The sequence below is a fragment of the Osmerus mordax genome, chromosome 23, assembly GCF_038355195.1.
Source record: "Osmerus mordax isolate fOsmMor3 chromosome 23, fOsmMor3.pri, whole genome shotgun sequence".
NCBI lineage: Eukaryota > Metazoa > Chordata > Actinopteri > Osmeriformes > Osmeridae > Osmerus > Osmerus mordax.
The window spans coordinates 3,423,419-3,449,192 of NC_090072.1; the positions used below are offsets into that span (position 1 = coordinate 3,423,419).

General features: G+C 47.7%; 7 protein-coding genes across 8 annotated transcripts; 2 read left to right on the forward strand and 5 right to left on the reverse strand.

Annotated features, from left to right (window-relative positions):
- The first annotated feature begins 1,069 nt into the window (after nucleotides 1-1,069).
- pop7 (POP7 homolog, ribonuclease P/MRP subunit) lies at nucleotides 1,070-2,397 on the forward strand. Of its 2 annotated transcripts, none has more exons than XM_067261709.1 (2): nucleotides 1,070-1,237; nucleotides 1,453-2,397. In XM_067261709.1, the coding sequence occupies exon 2, from the start codon at nucleotides 1,523-1,525 to the stop codon at nucleotides 1,985-1,987; it is 465 nt and encodes a 154-aa protein (XP_067117810.1). In that variant the 5' UTR covers nucleotides 1,070-1,237; nucleotides 1,453-1,522; the 3' UTR covers nucleotides 1,988-2,397. The 2 variants fall into 2 exon arrangements, with proteins under 2 accessions (XP_067117810.1, XP_067117809.1); XM_067261708.1 differs by having other exon boundaries at nucleotides 1,493-2,397.
- A 1,793-nt stretch (nucleotides 2,398-4,190) lies between these two features.
- On the reverse strand, nucleotides 4,191-8,483 carry epoa (erythropoietin a). Its single transcript, XM_067261718.1, has 5 exons — nucleotides 8,462-8,483; nucleotides 5,354-5,484; nucleotides 5,132-5,218; nucleotides 4,876-5,040; nucleotides 4,191-4,356 (listed from the first exon to the last, which is right to left on the reverse strand). The coding sequence occupies exons 1-5, from the start codon at nucleotides 8,481-8,483 to the stop codon at nucleotides 4,207-4,209; spliced, it is 555 nt and encodes a 184-aa protein (XP_067117819.1). The 3' UTR covers nucleotides 4,191-4,206.
- A 6,075-nt stretch (nucleotides 8,484-14,558) lies between these two features.
- LOC136967359 (zona pellucida sperm-binding protein 3-like) lies at nucleotides 14,559-17,369 on the reverse strand. The gene is made up of 8 exons (XM_067261125.1): nucleotides 17,004-17,369; nucleotides 16,758-16,885; nucleotides 16,468-16,571; nucleotides 16,132-16,309; nucleotides 15,668-15,782; nucleotides 15,432-15,523; nucleotides 15,055-15,161; nucleotides 14,559-14,665 (listed from the first exon to the last, which is right to left on the reverse strand). The coding sequence occupies exons 1-8, from the start codon at nucleotides 17,367-17,369 to the stop codon at nucleotides 14,559-14,561; spliced, it is 1,197 nt and encodes a 398-aa protein (XP_067117226.1).
- A 344-nt stretch (nucleotides 17,370-17,713) lies between these two features.
- ufsp1 (UFM1-specific peptidase 1) lies at nucleotides 17,714-18,638 on the forward strand. The gene has a single exon (XM_067261650.1). The coding sequence runs from the start codon at nucleotides 17,777-17,779 to the stop codon at nucleotides 18,560-18,562; it is 786 nt and encodes a 261-aa protein (XP_067117751.1). The 5' UTR covers nucleotides 17,714-17,776; the 3' UTR covers nucleotides 18,563-18,638.
- Nucleotides 18,639-19,058: 420 nt separating this feature from the next.
- On the reverse strand, nucleotides 19,059-20,838 carry LOC136967360 (endonuclease domain-containing 1 protein-like). Its single transcript, XM_067261126.1, has 2 exons — nucleotides 20,355-20,838; nucleotides 19,059-19,640 (listed from the first exon to the last, which is right to left on the reverse strand). The coding sequence occupies exons 1-2, from the start codon at nucleotides 20,661-20,663 to the stop codon at nucleotides 19,059-19,061; spliced, it is 891 nt and encodes a 296-aa protein (XP_067117227.1). The 5' UTR covers nucleotides 20,664-20,838.
- Nucleotides 20,839-21,696: 858 nt separating this feature from the next.
- LOC136967861 (endonuclease domain-containing 1 protein-like) lies at nucleotides 21,697-23,398 on the reverse strand. Its single transcript, XM_067261823.1, has 3 exons — nucleotides 22,911-23,398; nucleotides 22,567-22,767; nucleotides 21,697-22,231 (listed from the first exon to the last, which is right to left on the reverse strand). The coding sequence occupies exons 1-3, from the start codon at nucleotides 23,217-23,219 to the stop codon at nucleotides 21,848-21,850; spliced, it is 894 nt and encodes a 297-aa protein (XP_067117924.1). The 5' UTR covers nucleotides 23,220-23,398; the 3' UTR covers nucleotides 21,697-21,847.
- Nucleotides 23,399-24,670: 1,272 nt separating this feature from the next.
- Nucleotides 24,671-25,706, reverse strand: si:dkey-85k7.11 (endonuclease domain-containing 1 protein). The gene is given in 3 exon segments (XM_067261128.1): nucleotides 24,671-25,139; nucleotides 25,141-25,271; nucleotides 25,413-25,706. Coding segments are annotated over 3 exon segments (894 nt in total).
- Nucleotides 25,707-25,774: the final 68 nt, after the last annotated feature.

Consider the following 25,774-nt stretch of genomic DNA (forward strand, 5'->3'; position numbering starts at 1 on the left):
CAACTTGCCCCTCTCCCTTTTCAACCACTGCAGGCCAAATCTGTCAACTCTACCCCGCTGTTTACATTATGGCCTTTAATACTAGCTCAGTCAAATCACAACACATCATGAGTCACCTACAATCCCCATACGATTTAATATTCACTAAACAGACGTTTCTCACCTATTACACATACGTATTCCTCTATAGATTAGCAAAAAACGTTAGCAACATAGCTAGCTAGTTAGTTACTGCATTGCATAGCAGTATAGCCTGCAACAAGCTAAGTTAGCCTTATAGCTAATGTAGCTAACTGCCAACTGAACCATTTCAAAACGTTCAAGGAGAGGAGCCATGACTTACCTTTTTTCTGAGGCGATGTTTATTTAACAAACACGCTGTATTTATTTATCTACAATCTTTACTATTCATTTGTGTACATTGGTTTCTCCTGTATTCATGTAAACGTTCTCCTCCAACAGAATGGTACTGATCCTGAAGTCGTGCTCAGTATTTTATTTATTATTTCACTCCTCTCCTCCTACGGTCGCTGCGTGTTGATGTCTAGTCCGCTTCGCTACTCTCTTGTTGTTTGTGTTTCAGAAACATGGCCGGGCTGTTCGTACCACGTGACTCCACACTGACAAGCCAGTAGCCAATGCTAGAGTTTATGCTATTTCAAGCCAAACACACCCCCACTTCTGAGCGATGAAGGATTTGGCGATTATGTCAAATGTGCATTTACGTGTACGTATATCTTTACTTAAATGGGCTTATATTTGAAACAAACAAGCTTCCACGCATGGTAAATCATAAGCCAAAATATTCGCACGTGGCCTAGGTTTCATAATTGCACGATCACATCGACAATCAACATATCAACAAGATCCCTCACAGATACAGCAAACAGTGGGAATTGTGTTAACAGGGTGGCTTGCAATCAAATGTAGCTCTAGATTACACAAGCCCACGACATCATTTTCTGGAGCATCCTGACAGTGGCGCAATATTATTTTTATGGGACAATGCTAATGTTTCTAAGATTATTTCCGGTGCACAAAAAGACTGTTTCCGGGTGTTCTCAACCAATTTTGGATGCTGCAGAACAACGATTCAAAGGCGAAAATACATAGAATTCCGAGTTTAAAAGACAGCGTAAGGTATAACTGGAGTGTTAGAATTTGACAGATGATGGAGTAATCCGTGCATAAATTACACATATTTCCGTTCAAAGGACAACCACAGTCACATCATTGGGTACGTCTGCTAATATGCTTATAGTTGTCTACTGTTAGGAATTGACCCCTCACAGACTGATATTAGTGTAAAGATGTTCGTCTTTTAAGTGTTTTTCACTATGAGTGGTCAAAAGTAGAAAAATGAATGATTGTGCTTCCTGTTTTTACCTTCTCAATTATTTATTTGACTGCGCTCCCTATTTTCATCATGTTTGTTGTTACCCCGATTCTCAGAGATGTTCTAAAATGGAGGCTTTTCCTCCACTGTCCCCAGTTCCATAACCAGCCTCCAGCCTAGCGAGAGATGACTGAGCCACGCAGCCCAGTCTCAGCCTCCATCCCCCAGCCTCCCCCCGTGGTCGTGCCCCCTCCCTCCACAGATGGCGCGGCCGTAGAGATGGACCCCGTCGAGTACACCCTCCGCAAACGCCTTCCCAGGAAGCTTCCCAAGCGCCGCAACGACGTCTACGTCAACATGAAGACGGATTTCCGGGCTCAGCTGGCGCGCTGCCAGAAGCTTCTGGAAGGTGGAGGCCACCGGGAGATCTGCGTCCACGGCCTGGGCCTGGCCATCAACCGGGCCATCAACATCGCCCTGCAGCTCCAAGCCAGCAGCCAGGGGGCGCTACAGCTGGCAGCCAACACCTCGACTGTGGAGCTGGTGGATGACCTGGAGCCGGAGGACCCAGATGAGGCCGGGGAGCCCATGACTCGCACGCGCAACAACTCGGCTATACACATCAAAGTGTTTTACCCTGACCCACAGTGACCAGGAAGAGACACATCCATCCAAACAGACCGTGATGGCTTCTAGGCAGAGGACTGGCTCTTTATACACACACACGGAGGGAGTTGTATCCAATGTGGATGTTGTAGATGGATTGATTGTGTTGTGGAAAAATGATTTCCTTATTTTGTTTGTTTCATCGTCTGTATTTGTATACTGTGTGTGCTGTGTTGACTGTAATTACATTTTTCGTCGTAGCTGACTAAGATCACGGCTGTTGGCTAATAATGTTATGCATGCAGACTTGTGCCAGACAAGCACATATCATAGTTTAAGACTGTGTTTGTGTTTCATTCTAATTTGATAAATGTCCTTTTGGGGTTTGTTCAACCTTTGTACTGTACCTGACTGTGATGTTGTTTATTCATAAGCGCCAAATTAAATTTTATTGTCAGAAATCAAATATTTAAGTACTGGAGCCCTACTTGTTCACGTAAACGTAGTACCTGAGGAGGTCCACTAGGTGGCAGTGTTAAGCATAATTTAATGTGGGGGGTCTGAGAGCCCGAACGTTAAAAGAAAATGCTTCACTTTGTTTTTGTATGCGGTAAAGTTGTCGCAATACGACGCTGGGTCACAATGACCCGAAGATAACACAAGGGTTAACATAAGCTTTTAGCTCCAGACCACACAGAAGCATGCCAGAGACTATAAACCTCACGGAAAGAGATCAGTCACTTATCAAACAAACAGGGCACCAAACATCCTCCTGCCTTGTTTTTCATACATCCTTTTGTATCTAAGAATAATATTTTGTCTCTAAATACCAAATGGGAGAGGGGGGGGTGACTCTGGGTAAGAGCGTGTACCACGTAGGCTAAGGCCTCACCGCAGAGGCCCGGGTTCGATTCCAACCCTGGCTATTTCCTGCATATCCACACTCTTTCTCTCCCTATATTTCCTGTCTGTCCCAACAAAGCAGAAATGCCCTAAAATATATCTTATATTAAATAATTAATAAATACCAAATGGCATGTTGGCAGATTGGGACACAAAATACACAAAAAAGACATGCAAACAGTCTTGAATAGGAAACAACAAAACAGAAGGCCTGCGTTGATCCGTAACGTTAGCAACCCCCACCGTTCCCAGGAACGTGGCTGATTGGCTGTGGTGTGAACGAAGAAGCGAGACAAGCAGGAAATTCATCACAACAACCAATCAGTGTTGTTCCTGGAAAGTCCCCCTATCTGCGTCAACCTCCATTTGACCATTGGTTTGCCAGAACCATACATGGACACGCGATCACATACACAAGCACTGAGATAATCACCAAACAGCTTCCGAGTTCTCACGTTCTCTAGTGAGACCTATCTTTCTAGTTCACCCCAGATGAACCTTACTGTTCAGGCTGTCCAATTTCTTCTTCTGGATGACAATTGACTAAATACCTGTACACAGAGTCAGACATATTACAAATACTTAAAAAGATCGACAACGGTGGAGCACCATGGGATATGATTGAGTACAAATAAAGTTTACAACATTGTTCAGTAGTGGTATACAGTCAGTATGTATAGTACAAAGAGGTCCACATGCTCTAACACTACACTCAATAATTGGGGCTTACAAGTAGAAATATAAATCTCTATAAATAGTCATTTACAAAAGCGTTACAAAACATGTTTGAAGACGTAGAGCAATGATCGCCACAGAGAACTAGAAGAGTCCCAGTTGTGATTGGTTGACTGAGTAGCAGATCACCGCAGGTCATGTCATAAGCCTTTATGCATGTCAATAAAAACTCTCAGTCCATTTGCGAGGCGATGAAGAGTTAGGGTAAAAAAAAAGAAGTTACAACTAAATTCTTTTGTGCTCGTACTGTGACACACATTCTCGCAGACACAAAGAGAGCTCTCATTCTCTCTTATTCTGACACACACACACACACACACACACACACACACACACACACACACACACACAAAGTGCTAGAAAGTGCCAAAGAGCTAAGGCCAGTGCATTCTCGTGGGCCACATTGCTGGTTGTGTTTCCCTCTTGTCCATATGCCAAGATTATACATGTCCTCGTTCCTCCAGGAGCAAACCTGTCTTGTCAGCTTTAGTTTCTCTTGTGAGTACACCAGTCCCCACACCTCCACAGGCAACAAACAGGGTCTTAAGGGTCACTGTCTAATCCGGCCCCTTTGCCATGGGAAGTTCCAATTGGCCTAGGCACAGCCTTTGGGTGGGGAAGACCAATCAGCTGACGTCTTGGTGGCAGGCAGGTGCGTTGGACAGCAGGAGGCGTACTTTGCCTCGCAGGAAGTTGACGTGGACCTGGAGCAGCTCGGAGGCGGTGGACACACGCCATGTCTCCTCGGCGCGTAGCGCGCCCAGAGCGGTGAACTCCTGGAACAAGAAAGAAAAGGCCACGTCTTAAATCCTCTGGAGGAAAATCCGGGAAGTTCCATATCACAAGTCTTGAGCTAACGCTGGAAAGGGGGGGGGGGGTTTGCAAAAAGGCTCAATGTATATCCACTGTCACGAGCAATGTTTCACTTGGCAGCAGATACACAGATTCATGTTTGTTTGATGAACGCTCGACCCAACGGTTCCAACGTCCGTTCCGGGTCCGACGCTAACGGACCTTGGTGTGTACCCTGTCAACTCGTGTTTACAGATTTGCTGCTTTCGGAGAACTGACTTCTCCTCATGCAACCCCCACAATGCCACACTCTTTTGCAACACTATGAGGACGTGCGACCGAGTCCAATTCAATGTCCTGAAACTATAAATGTACCGAAACTGTCCTGCTGAATACACACCGTCGACAGACCCCGAATACAAAAGGAGTCCGAGTGCTGAACAACCGGGCACGTTCTCATCGAACCCCCTTTCAAACCCCCTGACCTTTGACCCACAGCTTACCTGGATGCTGAGACTGCGCAGCACCTGCCCTATGCTCAGCATGTTCCTCAGAGCGCTGGCTGTGTGGCCGCGCAGTGCGGCGTTGCTGACCGAGGACTGTAGTGAGCCCATGGCCTGTTTCAGCAGCCACAGGCCCGCCTGCACCTCCCGAGCCTGCTCCACCGTCTGCGGGGAACAGGAGGATCAAGCGGGATTCGTAATCGAACTTAAAATCGTGGCGTATAAAATCACAGGCATTTCACAAAGCGAGACTCACATTTTTCGTTTCCCAGGCAGCAAAGTCTACCCTCGATTGGGGAACGGTGACAGGCATGACAAGGCCACATCCTTCTCGACACGACCGCTGGAAAAAAAGAAAGAGAGAGAGACAGAGACAGAGAGAGAGAGAGAGAGAGAGAGAGAGAGAGAGAGACTGTGACAAAGAGACCCTGACACCGGAAAAAACGCATCCGGCCGTGTGTGTGTGTTTGCGCCTCACCATGGCCACCTCTGCGTCTTGTGCCTCCTTGATGAAGTGGTCAAGGACCCGCAGGTCACAGATGGGTCTCAGAGGAGACAGTAGAACTGGTCGGGTCCACTCCAGCACCATCAGCAGCAAGGCAAACAGTTCTGGAAAGACACATATACACACACACATATGAAGATACTCAAGCCTCTACTGGATACAAGTATCCGAACCCCTACATGTGTCCCCACATTAACAGTGTAGTGCAGGGCTCTTCAATAGGCGGCCCCTGACTTTGCCTCAGTTTCAAGAACCGGCCCCAGCTCCAAACTAATAGAAGACCCCTGGTGTAGTGTATCCACTCCCAACGCTGTCTTGTATCTGCTCTCAAACGCAACAATGACCACACGAGAGAGGGATGCAACTTTGTCAACCGAAGCATAACAAATGTGAACGTCCTTCTTCCTGGAATGTCACCTCTGGTAGCGAGCGCAACTAAGATATTAAGCAAAGACTTTCATTCCATATTCTGCTCTGAGCTGAACATGGAAGTCTGCGTCTTGTCTTCTGTGACCGCCCCTCTTTCTTTCCTCACCCCTTTTCTCCATCTTCCTTTCTCTCCTCTCTCGCTCCATCCCTTCTGACAACCGTCTCTTAATGATGAAAATAAAAGTATTTCTCAGGTCTCAGGCAACTCTTCTTGGGTCCACGGGTTTATAAGCTCACACTCTGGATAGGTCAGGTTCGACTTGATTTATACCCCCGAGCTAAGTGCCATGACAGCGCACAGGACTATCACTATTTACATGCAGATAAGACTGTGCAGACACACACGTAGAGGGGCGAGCAATCCCTAAAGCTCATGCAAGGCAACCGGACGACACAGCATAAAGAGGCCTTGTGTGGGATTCAAGTTGTGTGATCCTGGACTAATGCATTTCCCTACACCGTCTGGTGAAAAAGTGCAGTGACTTCAGAATTTATATTCAACCATGGTCAGAGTTCCTAGATTGCCAAAGCTGCAACGGGGAACGGATCATGTGGGCGCTCTGGCCCTTGTGCTCCTCTGTGCCACACACTGAATGTGTGCTTTTCACGCCTGTCACATCGCCCGGTATGACGCAGTTGTACGGCTGATGACACGGAACACACATCCCTCCTAGGCCTCTCTGCCTCCGAGGAAGAGTCTGGGACGTACATCCACAGCCTCACGTCGAGCCAGTAAACACAGCGAGCCATTCTAATGGGCACGGAGCCTGTATTCATAATTCGAGGAGGAACTCCCGAGAGACGATCTTCAATCAGCACTCGTGTTCTGAGCCGCGGGTCGACGTCGAGGGGGATAACCAGGCTCCGTGTTGCATGGTGAACATGCAAGTGCGTGATCTTCTGAGTAAGGTCTCTCTCAGGTCAGGTCAGGTCAGTGGTGATGTTCTCTTATTGAAACGTGGTTTTGTGGAGATCACGTGAGATTCTTGAACTGCCTCAAGCCTTGATCCGCTCTGACACGCATGACGTCCGTGCGTGTCAAAACACAGTCAGCGTCATCCTCGTCCTATCGCAGGGCTTTGAATAAATCAGCTTTAAGCCCTGCAGGCAGAACAAGTGATCTATGTGGGCTCATAGAGACCTCACAATCCACAGAATCCACACACAAGCACGTACACACAGAAACATACGCGAGTCCTTAGCTTCCAATTGCATGGACATGTAGGACGATGCTGTTTCTAGTGAGCAACTCTCCCGGACATTTTTGCCCCAGAACAGTCTTCCAGGAGTACTGAAACATAACATATTTAAATATCAGTGTGGACCTTGTTAAAACCAACATATGCAACCTCACCCAACACTCCACCATTCCCTTCAACAAACCGGAGGGACTCATGATCTGCTAAACCAGCACGGTCTACGTGAGAATGACTAGGTGTGTGGGCGTGTGTGGGCGCCTACCATGTGCTGAGTATGGCCAGAACTAAAGTGAAAGGTAACAGGAACCATGCCAGGATTAGGGAGGGAGTGCCAAGATTCTGCTGCTATTTACAAAAGGTGCTTGCGATTGAGGCTTGCGATCGACACTTGGCTCTGATATGGCTTTGGCAAACACAGAAGGGTTTGTGACAGCTAGGGTGACTCCTGCAAGCTGAAAGATCAAGATGTTCTTTTGAGTGATGGGGGAATTTAAAAACTATTTTTTTATGCTTCTAACATGACCTTGGTTCAAATAATCTTTTTATATATATATATATATATATTGGAAGGCCAACAGTGCAGTCATGTTTTCCTCAGGGAGACCACAAGAGCTTGCTCTTAGCTCAGTGAAGGTCACCATGGAAAAATGCAGCATTTTGAAAGATCAGCAATCAGGTGATGCTGCCATGACACCATTTCCTCCATTGTCCTATCTTAGATGGGGGAAATCCTTATTCGTTATTTTATTTATTTTGTATTATTCCTTTTTTGCTAATTCATGCTGAAGAGGAATTCAGCAAGTCATGGTTAATGACTGAATCAGCATAAATGTGAGCTGCGTCAAGGGGTATTTTCCTCTCTGCACAGTCATCCCTGCATGAACAGGAAATTTATCCATATCCCTCTGCAGTTGCTGGGATTTTAATAACTCACGTGGGTACATGATAATGGAACACATGAACTCATAATTTATATATCGGTCTGCTATACGTTGTTGACTGCCACATCTGTTGGAATAGATATGAAAAAAAATTCAATAAATAATTAATAACTAATAAATAGCCTAATTCAGCCCTACGCGGGGGAATCCCGTGCGTGACGCGCGCCTCTGAGCTGGAACTGGCGCACAAGTTCAGTGTTAAGGCTTCTCAGAATTCTACTGCGTCAAACCTCATAAATGACTTTCAAACAGCTTTCATGAAACTCCATTAGCCAATAACCTTTTGAATTGAACATGTCTGTAGGATTTTACAACTTAAAAAATATAGCCCAAGTACTATAAATAAATAGGCCTATCTAATGTAGCCTAAATATTATTATTAAGGTTATTATTGCCATGTAAATTTTCCTCTGACACAAAATTTCGGACCGAATGGAAAATACATGTTGCCTACAGAACAGGAATAAAAACCGCACTTCGCTTCAACTTATCTGACAAATTATCGCTCTTACCTGTACCTGAAAAGTGAAACATTCGCAAAGAGATGCCACATCTTCCAAATACATTGCGAAAAATAATCGTCAAAATTCACACACTCCTTTCAGGCAGAAAGCATCGGTCAGTTCAGTCCCGAATCGTGCCGTGGCGCGTCTGGACCGCTGTTTCCAGTAAATGAGTCCTTGCGCGTCGTGCTCTTGAAACGCACAATAGCCTGGCGGAGCAACGTTCTATCAGACTTTGCATCACTGCTTTGGCAAAACCTCTAAACCTTTTATTTACCTTCCAGGATCAAGGTAACTTGAGCATTCAAGGCACACGTGCTCTTTTTACGCACATTCAGTGTCAGTGAATGAACTCCAAAACGCCAGTTCCACTTATCATCAGTCATTCATCAATCATTGAAATACTCAACATAGAACAATAGGAGAGAAAGTATGAAGGTATGAAGGTATTTAGTTTTACTCACCAGGTAACTCCATAATGGACTCAGCATAGTCCTTCACTGTGTCCTTGCCGTTTCGCCCATTGGTGCGTCTATTCTCATTAATTGCAGCCGAAGCTTTTATGGATTTGTCCCTGGCTTTGCACTTATCCGGTAGGTGTTTCTACAACTGATCCATTCGATTTTTTTTATTGATGACTGAAAATAAAGTTGCATTGTCCTGTGATGACTATCTGAAAGACTTCCTCTGCAGTGGAAGAAATGTTTTTCTTTCATTGTCATCTAAATAATATCCATGTTTTCAAACAATAGGCCCAGAATGTAAATAAAGTCTAAAAAAAACCACCGGTGATTTCCCATCCACTCAACTCGATGAATGATCCTCTAGGAATGCTCTCTTTTCTGGCTTCAGTTTTTACAGCCTCATTGAAACTCTAAGAACCATTATTCAACTAAATTAGCATCACTTTTTAACACAGTTTTTTTAAACATCTTAATAGACATCCAGAAATGCTTGGGCGCATGGAAAAAACTCAATAACGGTCAAAATAATTACAACAAAATATAAATAAACAAAGACGCTAAACACAAGACCTTACCAATAACAAGTTTTGTTTCTAATTAGGCCCAGTGAATATTTTTTTCGCATCAATTGCTACAGAACAAAAACTCACATGGCAGTGCGTAAAGCGATCAGTGCTCAACAGTCCTAGGCAGAGCCCATCAACACCTTGCAGCCTTGTTGAGACGCCAACCTCCTACCAAGACAAGCAGTAGTCTCCACATGTAACCAATTGTCTGGGAGCCGCGCATGACCAATGTGCACAATGCGTGCCCATCCTTGGTTCTTGTCTCGATTAATCTTTGTGATGATTGTTTTGTATACATGGAAACAAGTTTCCTAACCGAGAAAAACAAGTAATCCATCCTCGTCAGCCTGGCCCTTTCAAAGCAGTGTTTTCTACAGAATGTAATAATCCTCTGACTTCATTTAACTGACTCGGCTAATATTCCACATATCCGTTACCCGTAAAATTGCATATCATATGACATAAGACACACACTTATAGATAACATCATATACATATTCAATATTTAAGTCATGGGTAATTATATAATCCAGCAGACCACTTTTTTAACTATACACATTGGACCTTATCCAAATTCCCTATAGGACCGGAAGTCTTTATAGCATCGTCAAAATAGTTTTAGGATTCTTTCAAATTACCAATTTTTCACTCAATAAATATTCAGTGAATAAGAGACAGTTTTACAATATGCAGACTTCTATGGCACGTTCGGTCAGACCCAACATTACAGTAGCCTACGTGGAGTGACCCAACAGTATCCATTCCATCCCCCAAATAGAATGCATGTGTGCAGGAAGGCTGGTGGGACTCTTTCAAGGAAACTGCAGGTTCAACTGAGGTTCAGGGTTCAGGACTGATGGTCCAGTGGCAGACAGAATTCCTGGAATAGTTTCCTTTTGATAGGGCTTCCTTGTGATACAATGAGTGAGCGATACAGGCATAGGTTACTTAGATACTGCTGGCTTGGTTTTGCTCAATAAGGGGGCCAAGTATGAGTAAATCAATGAATCTCACAGGAAATAAAGATAGGTTAAATGGGAATGGATGGAATACTTTGGTTGTGATGTGAGCGTTGTCACACAGAACACTCGTTAAGCCAAGGAGCTAGACAAGTTTGAATGGGTGTCCGGAAGTTCTGGGGAGGGGACCTGTCAATCAAAGGTAGACCATCTAGTGGACACACACCACACCACTGGGAATCATCCAGCTAAATAAGCAGGCACAGGTTTCCAGAAAAAACTAAGTCGTAAGAGCTTTGCAGAATCTTTGACCCTTCAGAGCCCTCTTTACATTGCTTGTCCTCAGTTTGACCTTAGTTAAAACAGGAACGGTTTGGACATTTCCTGGAAACTCCTGGCACAAGTTCATCTTTGTGTTACATACAGCCTTACTAAAACAATTACAGGGACCTAGTTACGGTACAAAGCATATGGCTGTGATGCTGTGTGTATAGTTTACATATACAAATACAAAGATCCAGATCCTCAGCGTGGGACAGTCAGTGGGACTTCTAACATCATCAGTGCTTCTCAGAAATTGCTCGCCAACCCATTTAGGGTAGCCATTACAGGACACAGGCTTGAAACGGGCAGTCAAACAAATTCACAAGAATCTGTTTTTTTTAATTTATAAATAAATAAATAAAGAAAGTGCTGGCAACGAGGAACAACAAACAAACACAGCACTGAATCTCTCGCCACCAAGCCCCAAAAAACAATCATTATGGGCTCAAACCATAGGCTTCACCTGCAGGTACCCATCTGGTTCTACCCCACGCCGGTCAGTCCCAGCGTGGTTATGGGGCCACCAGACCGCTATGGGATCCCAGGACGGGGAAGAAAGGCCAGCCTGATGGGTTATGAGACTGTTTGCTCAAACTCACTGAGCCAGAACGAGAGTGTGGTGAGAGAGGGAGAAGGTACGTGCTGCAAGCCATGTGTCAGGTCAGACCAAGCCAGCACAGGGGAGGGAGAGAGGGGGCGCGGGGGCTGGAGTGGAGGGCCCGTCAGTGACTCCGCGTCCACAGGGCGCTGTGACCGAGTCTAGGATTTTTTTTAAAGTGGAAAGAGGGGAGGGGGGGCATCCACTAAATGAAATGGACTGACTGAAGAACACAAGGACAACCCCCCCTCCCCCCACAAAAAAAAAAAAAAAACACACACTGCTCTCCCTGAATGATAAACAAAGACAGCCAGGAGTCTGTGCTGCAAACAGCCCGTTGGCGCGGGGGGGGGGGGGGGGGGGGGGAATCCACAACATAGTAAACACTAGCAGCAGTGAAAGTCTGCCCCCCACCTCCAACCCCTCTCTCCCTGGGACGGCGGCCAGATAGACCTGCACTCTGGCGCGCCACGAGACAGGAAGCTCCTCATGAAAGAATGACGGGGGCCGAGAGTGAGGAGCCAGGACAGGAGCCGGTCGGAAGTCATTGTTTCGGACTGCCAGGCGTCCCTCCTTCTCCTCCCGGGGGGGTCCTGGGGCCCGGTGACAGTTGCTCTGGCTACGGGGCTGGGGTTGCCTGGGTTTGTCCCCACACCAGAGGGGTTTCTGGGACAGGAACCTCTTGTTCTCCGTCTGGCTTGACTGAGTTGGGGATTGGAAATGATGGCGTGTGTAACATCCTATACTGTGAGGACATACTCCCTATTCAACCTCTCTCTATTACCTCATTCTTCCACACCTGTCATCCAGTAAAATCACTGAGACTAAGAGAAATGGGTAATACGGAATTCCAAAACCAGCTCCTAAACATGATCAGGTCGTTGACAAGCATAGTTCTCATGGACATCCTAATGCCTGGTACATGGTTCAACCCCACAGAGACTCACCCATGCCCCCCCCCCCCCCCCCCCCCGCTCCCCCGGAGTCGTCATGGTCCAGAAGGTGAGATGAGGCTTGTGATCTGGGGGCTGGTGAGGACTCTGTTGGACTAAAGAGGAAACCTTGACCTCGTACCTTGGCAGGCTCTGGCCTGGCCGCTATCCTCCCCCGACAGACCCTGTACTATCTCTGCTGATTGTCTAGGAAGATCCCCCCCCCCCCCCCCCCTCCTCTCACACAGGCTCACTCTCTCCCATCCTCTCTCTCTCTCAAAGATCTATAAATACCAGGTTGCTCTTTCAGTGTGTGGACAGATTTTAATAGACTCTGATACCAGCCTCATTGGTTGATATAAACAACCAGGCAAAGCATGTGCAGGATGTGTAGATGTTTGGCTACAAAGGAACTTCACAGTGATGCATGTCAATACCTTTTCTGACCTCATTCTGGAACATAAACTTGTACTTCTAAAGGTTGCACTGCAAGCTCCTTGTGATGTTGATACAGTAATATGACAAAGGCTTAAAGTGATCTGAACGTTTTCACGCACCTTTTAAAACCAAACATGTAGGTCTGAGTTACAGTCCTGCACTGTGCCAAGACAGAGGATAACCCTGATCAGGTTATCTTCAAGCAGCTGTTCAAACGGATGAGAGCGAGCAGAATTCAAGTCACGAACACAGTCTGTTCCCATTGCATAACATTGTGTCAACCGGAGACGCTTGCCCTCCGAAACGCTCAGGGACGGCGCAATTCACAGGATCGTTGGCGGTTGTTCTTTAGTTCTTTTGCCACTGCTCTGTCTATAACGTTTGACAACCTTACCACAGCCAGCAGTTATAGACAGTTATCTCACTCAGACCTACCCAACACTGCTCACCCTCAAGAAACACAGGCTGCCCGCTAACTCGGGTGAAGAGGATTAACATTTACATTGTCATTTAGCAGACGCTCTTATCCAGAGCGACTTACAGTAAGTACAGGGACATTCCCCCTGAGGCAAGTAGGGTGAAGTGCCTTGCCCAAGGACACAACGTCATTTTGCACAGCCGGGAATCGAACTGACAACCTTCAGATTACTAGCCCGCTTCCCTAACCGCTCAGCCACCTGACTTCATTAACAATGAACCGGGCTCAAAGGGGACGAGTGTGTGCCGCACGCCCGGGGCTGGACATTCTCAAACCTCGCTACTTCATTCAGAAGTGTCAGAACTGTCTCACATTCAATCTGATTCGCCTTCAGCAGATAAACACCAAAGTAGCTGAGGTTTCTGAATGTTGACAGGACCAGAAACTCAAGGCCAATTCATCCAAATGGAACTGTGGGGGGTCAGGTGGCTGAGCGGTGAGGGAGTCGGGCTAGTAATCTGAAGGTTGCCAGTTCGATTCCCAGCCGTGCCAAATGACGTTGTGTCCTTGGGCAAGGCATTTCACCCTACTTGCTTCGGGGGGAATGTCCCTGTACTTACTGTAAGTTGCTCTGGATAAGAGCGTCTGCTAAATGACTAAATGTAAATGTAAATGTGAACTGTGACATATAACGTTTGTCTCTATAACAGCTTAGGCCCAAGCACGACCGATCTCGCAGTATGAAATCGGTGTTGCGTCACACATCGGTGAACAGCAGGATTGAGCAGTGTTTTAAAAACATTTTCGAATAGTCCCTCTCTCATCCCTTCTCTCTGTGTCGTCTACTAGCCGGTGAGTCCCACAACTGTATGACAATGACCTTGCATGGGTGCAGTCTGCAGCGCATACGAACGACCCCGCTTCCTGTGACGGGAAAAACCTGGAGTTCTGTGTGCTCAGACGATGCACATGCGACGCTGAACTGCCGCTGGCTTGTTTAGCCTGTCGTCTTGTTTAGTTTACACGTCGTTGTTTTCGTCTTGTTACACAATGGAGATATAGTTCTCACTAGGATATTTTGGTTTGGGTTGCAGTTCTGGGGAGGTAAAGGGAAATTGGACGTGCGTGTTGTACGCTATGGAGATGGAGCTGTCCATGCCAAAACACACCCTCACATGTATGGACTCTTCCATGATAAAGCATTGTGAGGAAAATCAGACGAGCAAGACGTTTCTTGAAAAAATTACATTTTCAGAAATGTAGGCTACTCAAGCTTTCAGGTGCTGTTCAACCAACAGTAAAACTGTGGTGTAGTCAGTTACTGTGGAGTATTCAATATGTTCAATAGAATCCCAGTTTCTCCCTTTATTATTGTAGGTTTCTATGCAAGATATATTATTTTTGAGTTCAATTCAAGTTCAATCTGTACAGGTCCTTAATGAGTGACAGGTGATCCATCCAATAGGAGCTGGGCTGAATCTGAAGAGGACCAACCATGGTGTCTGATTCCTTCACTGAACAGACATGACATGAAGATGAAAGTCACAGACATGTCACAATGCATCATCCTCATTCCGTAATTCCGACTTCCCAGTGCTTTCGAGTTTGAATACTAAATGAATCAGTCTAGAACAAAATCACACAGGCTTTTACATTTACATTTACATTACATTTAGTCATTTAGCAGACGCTCTTATCCAGAGCGACTTACAGTGACTTACAGGGACATTCCCCCGAGGCAAGTAGGGTGAAGTGCCTTGCCCAAGGACACAACGTCAGTTTGCATGACCGGGAATCGAACTGGCAACCTTCGGATTACTAGTCCGACTCCCTCACCGCTCAGCCACCTGACTCCCTTTTTTACCTCACACTCAGCCATATGTATCTGAAAGGTGGGTGTCACCTGTGTCCAGGTGGGCTTGCGTCGTGCTCTTGGCTAGCGTCTGTCCTGAGCAGTCTCTATCGTGGCAGCACAGACATACAGCACCGTCCCCCTCCAGGGCTCGCCATCTGAACGCCAGACACAGGCGAACCCTGTTAGAACAGCTCAGAACTGGGTGTTTATTGACTTGAAAAACAGCAGCAGAAAATGCAACGCCATTATGAGTTAAGAACAATCGGCGTATAAACTGAGCCTGAATGACAAAACAACGTTATTATATCTAGACGTTAGTTTCAATCATATACAATCAGATATCAATCATTGTAAAATGCATAAATGTAATCAACAAAGTGATTATCCGTGTGTGTGTGTGTGTGTGTGTGTGTGTGTGTACTGACCTAAAAGAGGGCCAATGGAAGGAGCAAGCCTTGTTGAAGGGGTCAGGGCGTCTGCGTGCCAGAGTAGCTCTCATGTGGCAGGTGATGAAGGTCTGTGGATATGGGAAGGTCACATGGTCACAGACAGCCTCGTGGTGTGGAAAGCTGCACGAGACGCCCTGCAAAGTCCTCCCGAAACAAAACGTCTGATCAACCAAGCCAGGTATGGTTGGTTCAACCACGGCGATCGTCGTTACCTGGTCTCCAGGCTCCGTGCTGAACTGGACGGTCTGAACGGCGAAACGAAGCGTGTTTGGCCCCCCTGCTCTGGGGTAGAACTGGGAGGGAGACACCAGGCTGTCCACAAGACACCTTCAACAATGGGGGTCAGGTGGCTGAGCGGTTAGGGACTTGGGCTATTAATCAGAAGGTTGCCGGTTTGATTCCCAGCCGTGCAAAACAATGTTGTATCCTTGGGCAAGGCACTTCACCCTACTTGCCTCAGGGGGAATGTCCCTGTACTTACTGTAAGTCGCTCTGGATAAGAGCGTCTGCTAAATGACTACATTTTAATTTGATTCAACACAGGACGAACCATGTTTGAACTCGTCAATTCCTCTCGTTTCTCTCTCTCTCTCTCTCTCTCTCTCTCTCTTCTCTCTCGATTCTAGCCAGCAACTCCTTCTGAAACTAGTCTCCACTGCTGGCCTCTTTCCCTCACCCATGTTCGGTGATGAACTTGTAGCTGGGTGAGGAGAGGGGGTCAGAGGTGAGGGTGGCCACGCAGTTGTCAATGAAGAGCCTCAGTGGGGGGTGCAGCGGTGCCTTCACACTGGCCTCCAGGAACACTGGCTCCCCCTGCTGGTAGACAGAGGAACTGCGGGGAGAGCTCCAGTCATCTGGAAAACAGAAAGCCAACTTAAGCCTCGTTTAACAAGACCTTAAAGTGAAAACGTTTATAATTTCTGTATCTAATATACTTAGTGTTTCAATTGTGTGCGTTTTGAGATTTGTTTAGTCAAAAACACGTTTCTGAACAGCTGTCAAGGCCTCTCACAAGTCATTGTACGGAGGGTGAAGTGCAGTAGGCCGAAAGCAGTGATGGTGGAGATCATAGGCAGCCATGTTGGGGATAGAGGCTCTCCGCTCACTCTCTGCTTCCTGGTTGTCACACGGGAATGACACTTGTACCATCAACACTGAAAATCTTTCATTTTACACAGGCTAACGATAGGTAAGGCATGAGAAACGCGGATCATGGAATGTAAAATATAACATTTGTATGAATCATTGGAAGGCTTGAAGTTTTGACAGTATTGACCATGCAAGTCAAAAGCGAGGCCTCACCTTCTATAGTGGCACTCTATAGGTATGACTGTTCTAGCCCCTGTGAATATAAGTATACCTCTAGGAGTTATGAACAAGCCAGGTGTCAACACCAGCACGTTGGAGTACACCAGCCAGTCACCAATCACCTGTAAAATAGGCTTTATGTTACGTTTACACAAGAAGGTATGCCTATGGTCAACTCTTTTCACGTAAATGACCCATAGGCAAATTTATATTATTTGTTGGCTTGCCCACATTCCTTACCCTCGACTTACTCCCACAGCCTAGTAACTCCGACGAAATGACAATTTCATTATCATCTTCCGAAACAGCCCTGCAGGAACCGCTTGAGGTCAAATTCTCGCCCAGATGAAGTAGGTCTGGTGAAAAACAAATGCCTCTCGTCTCGAAGAATTCCCTCTTTACCGTTATTTGCATTTTTGTTTCTCCGCATTCGATCTTAAATCCGTCTTTCACCTCTGGGTCAACGATACTCTGAAGTATGTTAGGACTTTGTGATTGAGTAGGAACAAACTTCGGGTTAGAGGTAATTACGAATATATCGTCAGGAAGAATCTCGAGCCTATTGTAAGGATTTCCAGCGATGTCCGAGCGTACACGAGAAGCCATAATCAAATAAAATGAAAAACTTTCTAAACGTGATATCATGTTTCCAACGGATGCGTTATATTGTTGCAGTTAAGGTCTGCTTTAATCTGTCAGAATTGAATTATGACGGTTTACATGAAAGAGTGTAGCTCATCCTCACTGTATGCCAGACTATGTTTAGTGAAATTCAATTAATTGGCAATTCATTGCAGGTGCGCAGCAGATACGTCTACTTTGTGCCTCCCTGTCCATCCCAATTGAGAAGAGAGCGGAACAAAATACCACAATCCCTTACTTACAGGGGGACGTATTTTGTATCAGCACCGCAAGCGTTTGAGTCGCTCCTAACAGTGGACTTCAGCCTACTCTTAGGCAGAATAAACACTCACAATGTGACTCTACAATGCTAAGCAAATAAATTAACAGACATGGGTGACAACAAGGCAAAGATGGATTTGAAACTAGGAGTATCCGATCAAGACATAGATTGGGGAGAGAGAACGGTTGGAACGAACCGACATATAGTTAAAAGCCAAGCTAACTGGACAGAGACGCTGCTGAAGAATGCTCAATCTGGACTTCCAAGGCCAGTGTCAGACAGTGACACCATAAAATGCTCTCAGATATCAGGGGAGTGCCATTATTACCACTACGGCTGTGACGGGCAGGATGACCAGGGCTGGGGCTGCGGCTACCGCACTGTTCAGACCATCTCCTCATGGCTGTGTCTGAGCTGGTGCCCACCGAAGGACCAAAGCTGCAGAGCCCCACCCAGTCTTCCTGAGATCCAACAAGCCCTGGTGGAGATGGGAGACAAGCCTAAGTCGTTCTCCAGCTCCAGGGGATGGATAGGGACGTTCGAGGCGGCTCTGGTGCTGGACTACTTCTACGACGTGCCCTGCAGGGTGGTTCACGTCCGGGGTGGGGGGGCTGAGCTCGAGGGGAAGGCGGTGGAGGAGCTCCACAAGCACTTCCAGACACACGGGTCCCCAGTCATGATGGGGGGGGACAGAGACAACTCCTCCAAGGGGATCCTGGGGGTGTGTACGGGAGGCCAGGGGAGCTACCTGCTGGTGATGGACCCCCACTACCATGGCTCTCCTTTAGGGAGGACTGAGGTGCAAGGCGGAGGGTGGGTGTCCTGGAAGAAGGTGTCGACTCTGGATCACAGTTCCTTCTATAACCTCTGTTTGCCTCAGACTTTGAGGAAATGACATGGCGAAAGTTCTGGAATAGTATGTAGACAGGAACTGGTTTTTTTTGGGGAATGTAAATAAAGTGTTGGCGTAAGATCATTGTGTTTTGTGATGAATGCAGATTTCTATTAAAGTATTATGAGACAGTTTGTTAGGTAGGCCTACTTGAGACCAGAGTGAGCCTCGCCGCTATCATGAGTGTGACGACACTGCCATCTGGTGGAGAAATAAGATGGCAGAGGCCTGAAAACCATGACGTTACTGCAATAACAAACCAATGAATATTCCTACCCTGTTGTCCACATCAGTTCCCTTACATTTTTATCAACACCCTTATTTTAACAGTCAAAGGAATTCTATTGGGAAGTTAAAATTTCTCACACCCCCAAAAAAACAGACAAAACTAATTTGAGTTCATTTGAGTTATATTTTAATTGCATGATGTAACAGCATTTTACACAAAGAATATGTGCATTTTATGTTTAAGTATATGGGCCCCATATGGGCACACAACTTAAAGGTCAGGCACACAGTGGTTGTAGAAGATCTGGAAGTTCTTGTCCACGTCCATGCGACCTTTGAGGAACTTCTCCAGGTTCTTGAGGGGAACTTCCACCATGTGGTTATTGACACGGTCGTTTAGCCCGTACGCTCCGAACACGGGGAACTTGTACCGAAGGAAGTAGGGTGCGTTTAGGTCGTACTCCGTGCAGCAGTAGGCCGACCACATGTACTCCGGCACCGCCACCCGGTCCATGTTATCTCGGCGGATCATGTTCCCTGAGGTCGTGACCCCCGTGACCACATAGGCCCGTCCTCGACAGTAGTTGTTGAGACGTTTGCGGATGAGGTCCTGGTGCTCGGCCCAGGGCCCTATGCTGAACTCCCTGAACTGGGGCACCACGTTGGTGAGGGTGTAGGTGGAGGCCTTGTCCACGAGGTCATCCTGGTGCTCGTCCGGGTTGAGGTGGCTGCGCTCGTACTGGACCACGTCCGCGTAGTCCTCCAGGACCGCCTGGCTGTCCTCGAAGTTCATGTGCATGTGTGCGGACTGGGGGAAGGGCTCCATGTTGTTGCTGCCCTTCTCTGAGGCCAGCTATGGAGGAAGGGAGACAACAATAGGGAGGGGAAGGAAGGAAAAGAGAGGGAGGAAGAGAGGGAGAGAGAGAGAGAGAGGAGGGGACACGGAGATGGGAAGGGGAAGTAAAAGAGTGTCCGAGGGAAGGGAAAGAAAGTAAGAAAGAGGGAGGGAGGTTGAGGTGGATGGCAAAGGAGAGAGAGAAATATAGAGAAGAGAGATATTTGTTTAGTGCTGACATAGGACTATCCACTAAACATTTCTCTGAGCTGAATACAGTCGTCTTTGTTGCCCCTGATTTGTAGTGAAGGCTCATTATCCTCCCTCGTCCTTGGAATTGGGCAAGGCACATTTTGGCGCACATGTAAAAAGAATTCACTGACATCCACAGAATGAATTTGCAGGCATACACATTCATACAATTTCAATTTGCAAAGCCCAAGGCGTGAGTAGATCTGACAACAATACCTTATTGAAACGCAAACTCACAAGCCATTCACAAGCAGCTTATCTCCTTTAACTTCTCAATTTGCCTGCTGCAGCAATTGAATTATCTCTCCATGCAACACCAGGGTATTGGTGTGACAAGTCCAATTACCTTGATCCTTCAGTAAAACGTGAATACAATTTTGCAACATCTAAACATTCCACAGAAGATGTCATAACAGGGTGCTTGTCGAACCCATCTGATGACTTAAACCACCCTACACACATGCAGACGCACTCACTAACCTGCGGCTCAAACATCCAGGGAAAGTCCACTGTCTTCTGCCCGTCGGTCTTCTTGAAGGTGTAGGCGGAGTACACTGGGATGTGTTTGTGGGGGTCGTAGAGCGTGACGAAGCAGGGCTTCTCCTCGTAGCGCTGGCAGATCTTCTTCAGCGTGCCGGCCAGGTAGCCTCTCGGCGGTGTGCCCATGTAGAGAGAGTCTTTGCAGCGCTGCACGTGGTTGAAGTCCTCCACCACGCCTGCCCCGGCCTCCCGCACGCAGGCCAGCAACGCCAGGACGGCCACGGACGAGACGGAAGCGTGACTCCTCATGACGATGTTGGCTAGCCACTCTTCTCTCTCTCTCTCTCTCTCTCTCTCTCTCTCTCTCTCTCTCTCTCTCTCTCTCTCTCTCTCTCTCTCTCTCTCTCCCGTTTATCCTGTCCTTTACTGTTCAATCAGGCCTAGTCTGCTTGTCTCAATTCATGGGGTTCGTAACTTTCCCCCTTCCTTTTTACACACACACGTCTATGGCTTGAGATGTCTAACTTGCTACTTTCTCTCTGTCCAAGCGTTTGTGCCTTGATCTACCTCACGCCCCATAGCCTCACACACACTCACATTGTCAAGTCCTAGTTTCCATGTATTCAAAGTGTAAAGGCTAGTAAACGTTATCAGCCCTCAGCTTCCGCAGCAGATAACCTATGACAGTAGCTTCAAATGTGCTAAGCACAAGCTTGTCTCTCAGTAAATTAGGCATGTGAATTACTATGACTTTCAAAGTGACATGAAATGGAATGTGTCTTTTATCTGCCCTTCACACCTTGTACTACTGATGATCCATGACATAGTCTTCTGTCCTGTGGGGGTTCGCTAGGTTGTCTGTGCCAGACTCCATTAGGGAGAGCATGACCAGAGCCTTCTTCAGCCTTTAGGCGTTACTACAATGCCTCTTTTCACCTGAGGTGAACAGATGCAACAGACTTCCTGACATATAAGGAGACAACCACTGGGTGAAATGACATCTGAAGTATTTTCAAATACTTGAACTTTGGCACAAATTTCAGATTAAGCTCGGAAATAGTTTGCTGCCAGAAGTAATTTGTCATCTCAACCAAGCCGAGATCAGCTTGAATTAACATCACTTCCTGTTCACAACCACATGGGGTGTGTACGTGTGAACCGGTACTGGTGGTCTTTGTTGTTCACATCTTTCAATCCCATGAGTGCTTAGAAACGGAAATAATGAACTGGCTGTCTCAAAGTGACTGCTCTTGTGGTTGGGCTACATTGCACACACTAGCTTATACTATACTCAATCAGCAGTGACAAAATCACGGGTGAAACAATCAACAAAACAACAAGTGTAAATGGAACAAACTTTATTAGACCTGGGTTGATTGACAGCACCAACAGGATAACACGTGACACATCTTGTGAGAGTGAGATCAGGCATGGCTTTGTACTAACAATATGTCTCTCATGAGGGTACACCCAACATAAGACACTGTGAGGCCCTAGGCCGAACCTGGGGGCACACAGTCATCCAGAAAGATCTGGAAGTTCTTGTCCACGTAGGTGGACTTCTTCAGGAACTCCTCCAGCTTCTTCACGGACATCTCCAGGACCTGGTTGTTGTCCTTGTCATTGAGGGCGTAGTGGCCAAAGGCTGGGAACTTGTAGCGCTCGTCGTAGGGGGCGTTGCGGTCGTAGCGGATGCAGCAGTAGGCCGACCACAGGTAGGCGGGGACCGCCAACCGGTCCACATTGTGCCGGCGAATCATGTTCCCCGACGTGGTGATCCCAGTGACCACGTAGGCCGTGCCGCGGCAGTAGTTGTTGAGACGTCTGCGGACCAAATGCTCCTGTTCCTTCCAGGGGCTGCTCCCGAACACATGGACCTGCACCCAGGGGGGGTTGGGGTGAGCGGAGGTTAAACAATGGAAGACCAGAAGACAAATTTGCAATTTTCAGTGGTGTTTCGTTTGGTCTGGTCCGGCCTGGTTCAGTCAAGTGTGGTCTGGTCTAGGTTCTAGTCAGGACTAGTATCGTGCAGCATGTTCTGGTGAGGACTGATCTAATCAGGATTGTTCTGGTCGGGTGTGCTCTAGTCTAGTATGATCAGGTCCAGTCTGGTCGGTCCTGGTCTAGTTGATAAATGCGACCCCTGATCTAGTATGGACCCCGGTTACATTAAGTATGGTAGTTTATCGTTCTGCATTGCAGTGTCATTGACCTGTGGCACCACGTTGGTGAGGGTGTAGGTGGCGGCCTTGTCGTCAAGGCTGGCCTGGTGCTCGTCAGGGTTCAGCTGGCCTCTCTCGTACAGGATGGCGTTGGAGTAGTCGTTCAACACTGCCTGGGCGTCCTCAAAGTTCATGTGCATGTAGCCCAGTGGGAAGGACTGCATCTCGCCTGTGTCCGACAAGGTCGACAGCTTGGAGGACGGACAGAGGAGACAGGGACACTAAACTCAAACAAGGAGTCATGCAAACTAGTCCGCCATACTGAAGGCGGAATGGTTTCATGGACAGCTTGTAAAAGAAGTCACCGAACGAGAAGAATATACCAAAGAAATACCTGTGGTTCGTACATCCAGGGAACGTCCATCCTCTTCTCCCCGTCGGAGCGCTTGAAGGTGTAGGCGGAGTAGACGGGCACGTGGTTGGTGGTGTCGTACAGCGTGACGTAGCGAGCGCGGTTGTGGAAGCGCTGGCAGATGGTCCGGAGGGCGTGGTGCTCCACGCCCACCGGCGGCGTGCCCATGTACAGGAACTCACGGCACTCCGGGGACAGCTCCTTCTCCACCGTGCCGCGCACCCCCGCCGTCGCCACGGCAACCAGCAGCCAGGCCGCCCCCGCCGCCCGCCGCGCCCAGACGGAGGTCATGACGATTGGGGAAGGTCGCGGAAAAAGACGTGGACACGAGATGGAGCTCAGTCGTCGAAAATGACGGATGGATGGATAAAAGGACGGACGGATGAACGGATGGCTAAACGAAAGGATGAACGTAGAAGATTCCCCCGGATGTTCTCGGTGCGCGTTGGCGGCTCTCCGTGTGTCTCTGTGTCCCGCTGAGTGTCTGCGCGTGCCGGGGAGGGAATGTTCCGGAGCTGGCGGTGCCTGTGGATCCGAGTGAAACCCCGACACGACTCTGAACGTTTGCTCTCTCTAATCTAGACTGAGTATGCAAAAGCTCCGAGAGCACCACCCTCCGTCCCCGCTCCTGGTGTGCTCATTCCACGAAGCACACCTGGACGCCAGTGACCTGCACTGACACCCACGTCAAGGCCTCTTGGTTCATCTCATTGGAAGCACAGCTGACAGTATAACGTGTGAATGAGCACCACCAGGCTGAGGCACTGACGTTCCTGTGTCAGACGCTGTCAGCGTCTTCAGGTCACAACCCAGCTGTGCTCAGTCGATGTCAGGCAAAGGAAGTCAATGGAAACCACGGGACGTCTGTTTGTTCTCCAACCCGCAAGAACATTCTTTTTGTTGTGTTCAGGTTTTAGTTTGCTTATGACTCACTGGTGGGTTTCGATGGAGTTTCTGGGGGGACTGAGTTTCAGTCCATGTTTATGTAACATGGACTGTTACATAAAGCATCCAGCCCCTTTTTAGCTAATCACATTTGATTCTTTAAGATTCCCAACTCAGTTTGGAGCATACTACATTTTCTCTCATCAGCATATGTTGACAGATATTTGACAGATATCCCCCAGTTATGTACCTCAGTCTGGACAAGAGCAGCAATTTCCTGTCCAGCACAAACTGGAGTGGTGCTTTGTTCCAGACAATATAACACGCTACAGCGACAGTATATCTACTTTGATAAAGATGCAAAGAAACGCTTCTCATTCAGTCAGCTTTATCTTTGTTCGGTGGAGGGTAATGTCTTCAGTGTCTTCAGAGCACAGTTCCAGGCTATTCATGCATGGTTTTCTCTGGATTAGAGTGTCTGCTAAATGACTAAATGTGGTTCTACTTTTGGGGACTCAACACTTAAGTGTTGTTTTAAGTCTTTTTTTGTCCACTTCCACATTTCCACCTCTAAACTATTGACAATCATACAATTATAAGAACTCAAGCCCTGATAAACTTTGGAATTACTGACTTGTAACTTTTCCTATCAGCTTTATTAAAATATCATTACTGTTGCTTCATGGAACACTTTTTCTAACCACGTTTATGCAAAGTTCTTTTACAAGTTCATAGCGTTCATTTGTAGTTAGTGTTCCTGTGAAAACAGAGCGCTGCCACAGGTTAACATAGTGCTACTTTAAGTGTTAACCAATCGCACTCACACGTACGCACACACAGCAATGCATGTCCACACCTCAAGTCGATCTTCTCTTTTTCTTCAAGGGGTTTTCTGACACACAGTCCCTATAGAAGATGGTCAGGTCACTGTCCATGTGGGTCTGGGTCTTCAGGAAGCTCTCCAGAGTCTTCAGAGGCACCTCCACCACCTTGTGCCCCTCCTTCTGGTTGAGGGCGTAGCCCCCGTAGCTGGGGAACATGAAGCGCACCTCGTACGGAGAGTTGCGGTCGAACCTCGGGCAGCAGTAGGCCAACCACAGGTGCTTGGGGATGGCCAGCCGATCCTCGCTCCCCCGGCGGATGGTCGCCCCGGATACAGTCGCCCCGGTGACCACGAAAGCCATGCCCCGGCAGAAGTTGTTGAGACGGCGACGTACCACGTCCATGTATGGGCTCCAGGAAGCGTCCAGGAAGTCACTGACCTGGGGTACGGTGTTGGTGAGGGTGTAGGTGGAGGACTTGTCCTCCGGGTCGGACTGGTGCTGTCAGTGGGCCCCTCTCGTACTCCACGGCATCCGTGTAGTCGGCCAGAACGGCCTGGCTCTCCTCTATCAGGGGGGCGGGGTCGTCGATGGGGGGCAGCACCCTCATCTCCCCTGCCTCGCTGTGGGACGCTAGCTGTCAGGAGAGCTACATCACATGACTGAGGGATGCATGAGGAAACGATGACAAGGTTTTTTGTCTAAACAATATCAGTTGGGAAGGTTTTACAGTTTGTTATGTGTGTGTGTGTCTGTGTGTGTGTTATGAAGAGTCTACCTGAGGTTCGTACATCCAGGGCGTGTCCATCCTCTTCTTCCCGTCCGACTTCTTGAAGGTGTAGGCGGAGTAGAGAGGGAGGCGGCGGCTGGCGTCGTACAGGGTGGCGTAGCGTGGCTCGGCTGCGTAGCGCTGGCAGATCTTCCTCAGCCCTCCCCCCCGGACGCCAGCCGGCGGGGTCCGCATATAGAAGAACTGGCTGCAGTCTCTGAAGCTGTCCGAGACACTGGCCCTTCCCTCCCTCGCCCCAGTCACCAGGAGGAGGGTCAGGAGACAGACCCCAGGCCAACACATCCAAACCTGGGTTCAACCCAGCGTGCCAGTGGCTGAAGGCCTGTGTGTGGAGACAGACAGGTTACATA

What these genes read in the sequence shown, in the direction of transcription:
- pop7 (XM_067261709.1), top strand. Translation starts at nt 1,523, where the DNA reads ATGACTGAGCCACGCAGCCCAGTCTCAGCCTCCATCCCCCAGCCTCCC.
- epoa (XM_067261718.1), bottom strand. Translation starts at nt 8,483, where the DNA reads ATGTTTCACTTTTCAGGTACAG. An exon ending in GTTTCACTTTTCAGGTACAG is followed by an intron (nt 5,485 to 8,461) that starts GTAAGAGCGATA and finishes GTGTCTTTCCAG; the next exon opens with AACTGTTTGCCTTGCTGCTG. An exon ending in TGCGCAGTCTCAGCATCCAG is followed by an intron (nt 4,357 to 4,875) that starts GTAAGCTGTGGG and finishes TTCTTGTTCCAG; the next exon opens with GAGTTCACCGCTCTGGGCGC.
- LOC136967359 (XM_067261125.1), bottom strand. Translation starts at nt 17,369, where the DNA reads ATGGCTTCTCGTGTACGCTCGGACATCGCTGGAAATCCTTACAATAGG. An exon ending in CACCCTCCGTACAATGACTT is followed by an intron (nt 16,310 to 16,467) that starts GTGAGAGGCCTT and finishes TCTGTTTTCCAG; the next exon opens with ATGACTGGAGCTCTCCCCGC. An exon ending in AAGTTCATCACCGAACATGG is followed by an intron (nt 15,783 to 16,131) that starts GTGAGGGAAAGA and finishes CCATTGTTGAAG; the next exon opens with GTGTCTTGTGGACAGCCTGG.
- ufsp1 (XM_067261650.1), top strand. Translation starts at nt 17,777, where the DNA reads ATGGGTGACAACAAGGCAAAGATGGATTTGAAACTAGGAGTATCCGAT.
- LOC136967360 (XM_067261126.1), bottom strand. Translation starts at nt 20,663, where the DNA reads ATGAGGAGTCACGCTTCCGTCTCGTCCGTGGCCGTCCTGGCGTTGCTG. An exon ending in CCTGGATGTTTGAGCCGCAG is followed by an intron (nt 19,641 to 20,354) that starts GTTAGTGAGTGC and finishes CTTCCTCCATAG; the next exon opens with CTGGCCTCAGAGAAGGGCAG.
- LOC136967861 (XM_067261823.1), bottom strand. Translation starts at nt 23,219, where the DNA reads ATGACCTCCGTCTGGGCGCGGCGGGCGGCGGGGGCGGCCTGGCTGCTG. An exon ending in CCTGGATGTACGAACCACAG is followed by an intron (nt 22,768 to 22,910) that starts GTATTTCTTTGG and finishes CCGTCCTCCAAG; the next exon opens with CTGTCGACCTTGTCGGACAC. An exon ending in TCACCAACGTGGTGCCACAG is followed by an intron (nt 22,232 to 22,566) that starts GTCAATGACACT and finishes CCCTGGGTGCAG; the next exon opens with GTCCATGTGTTCGGGAGCAG.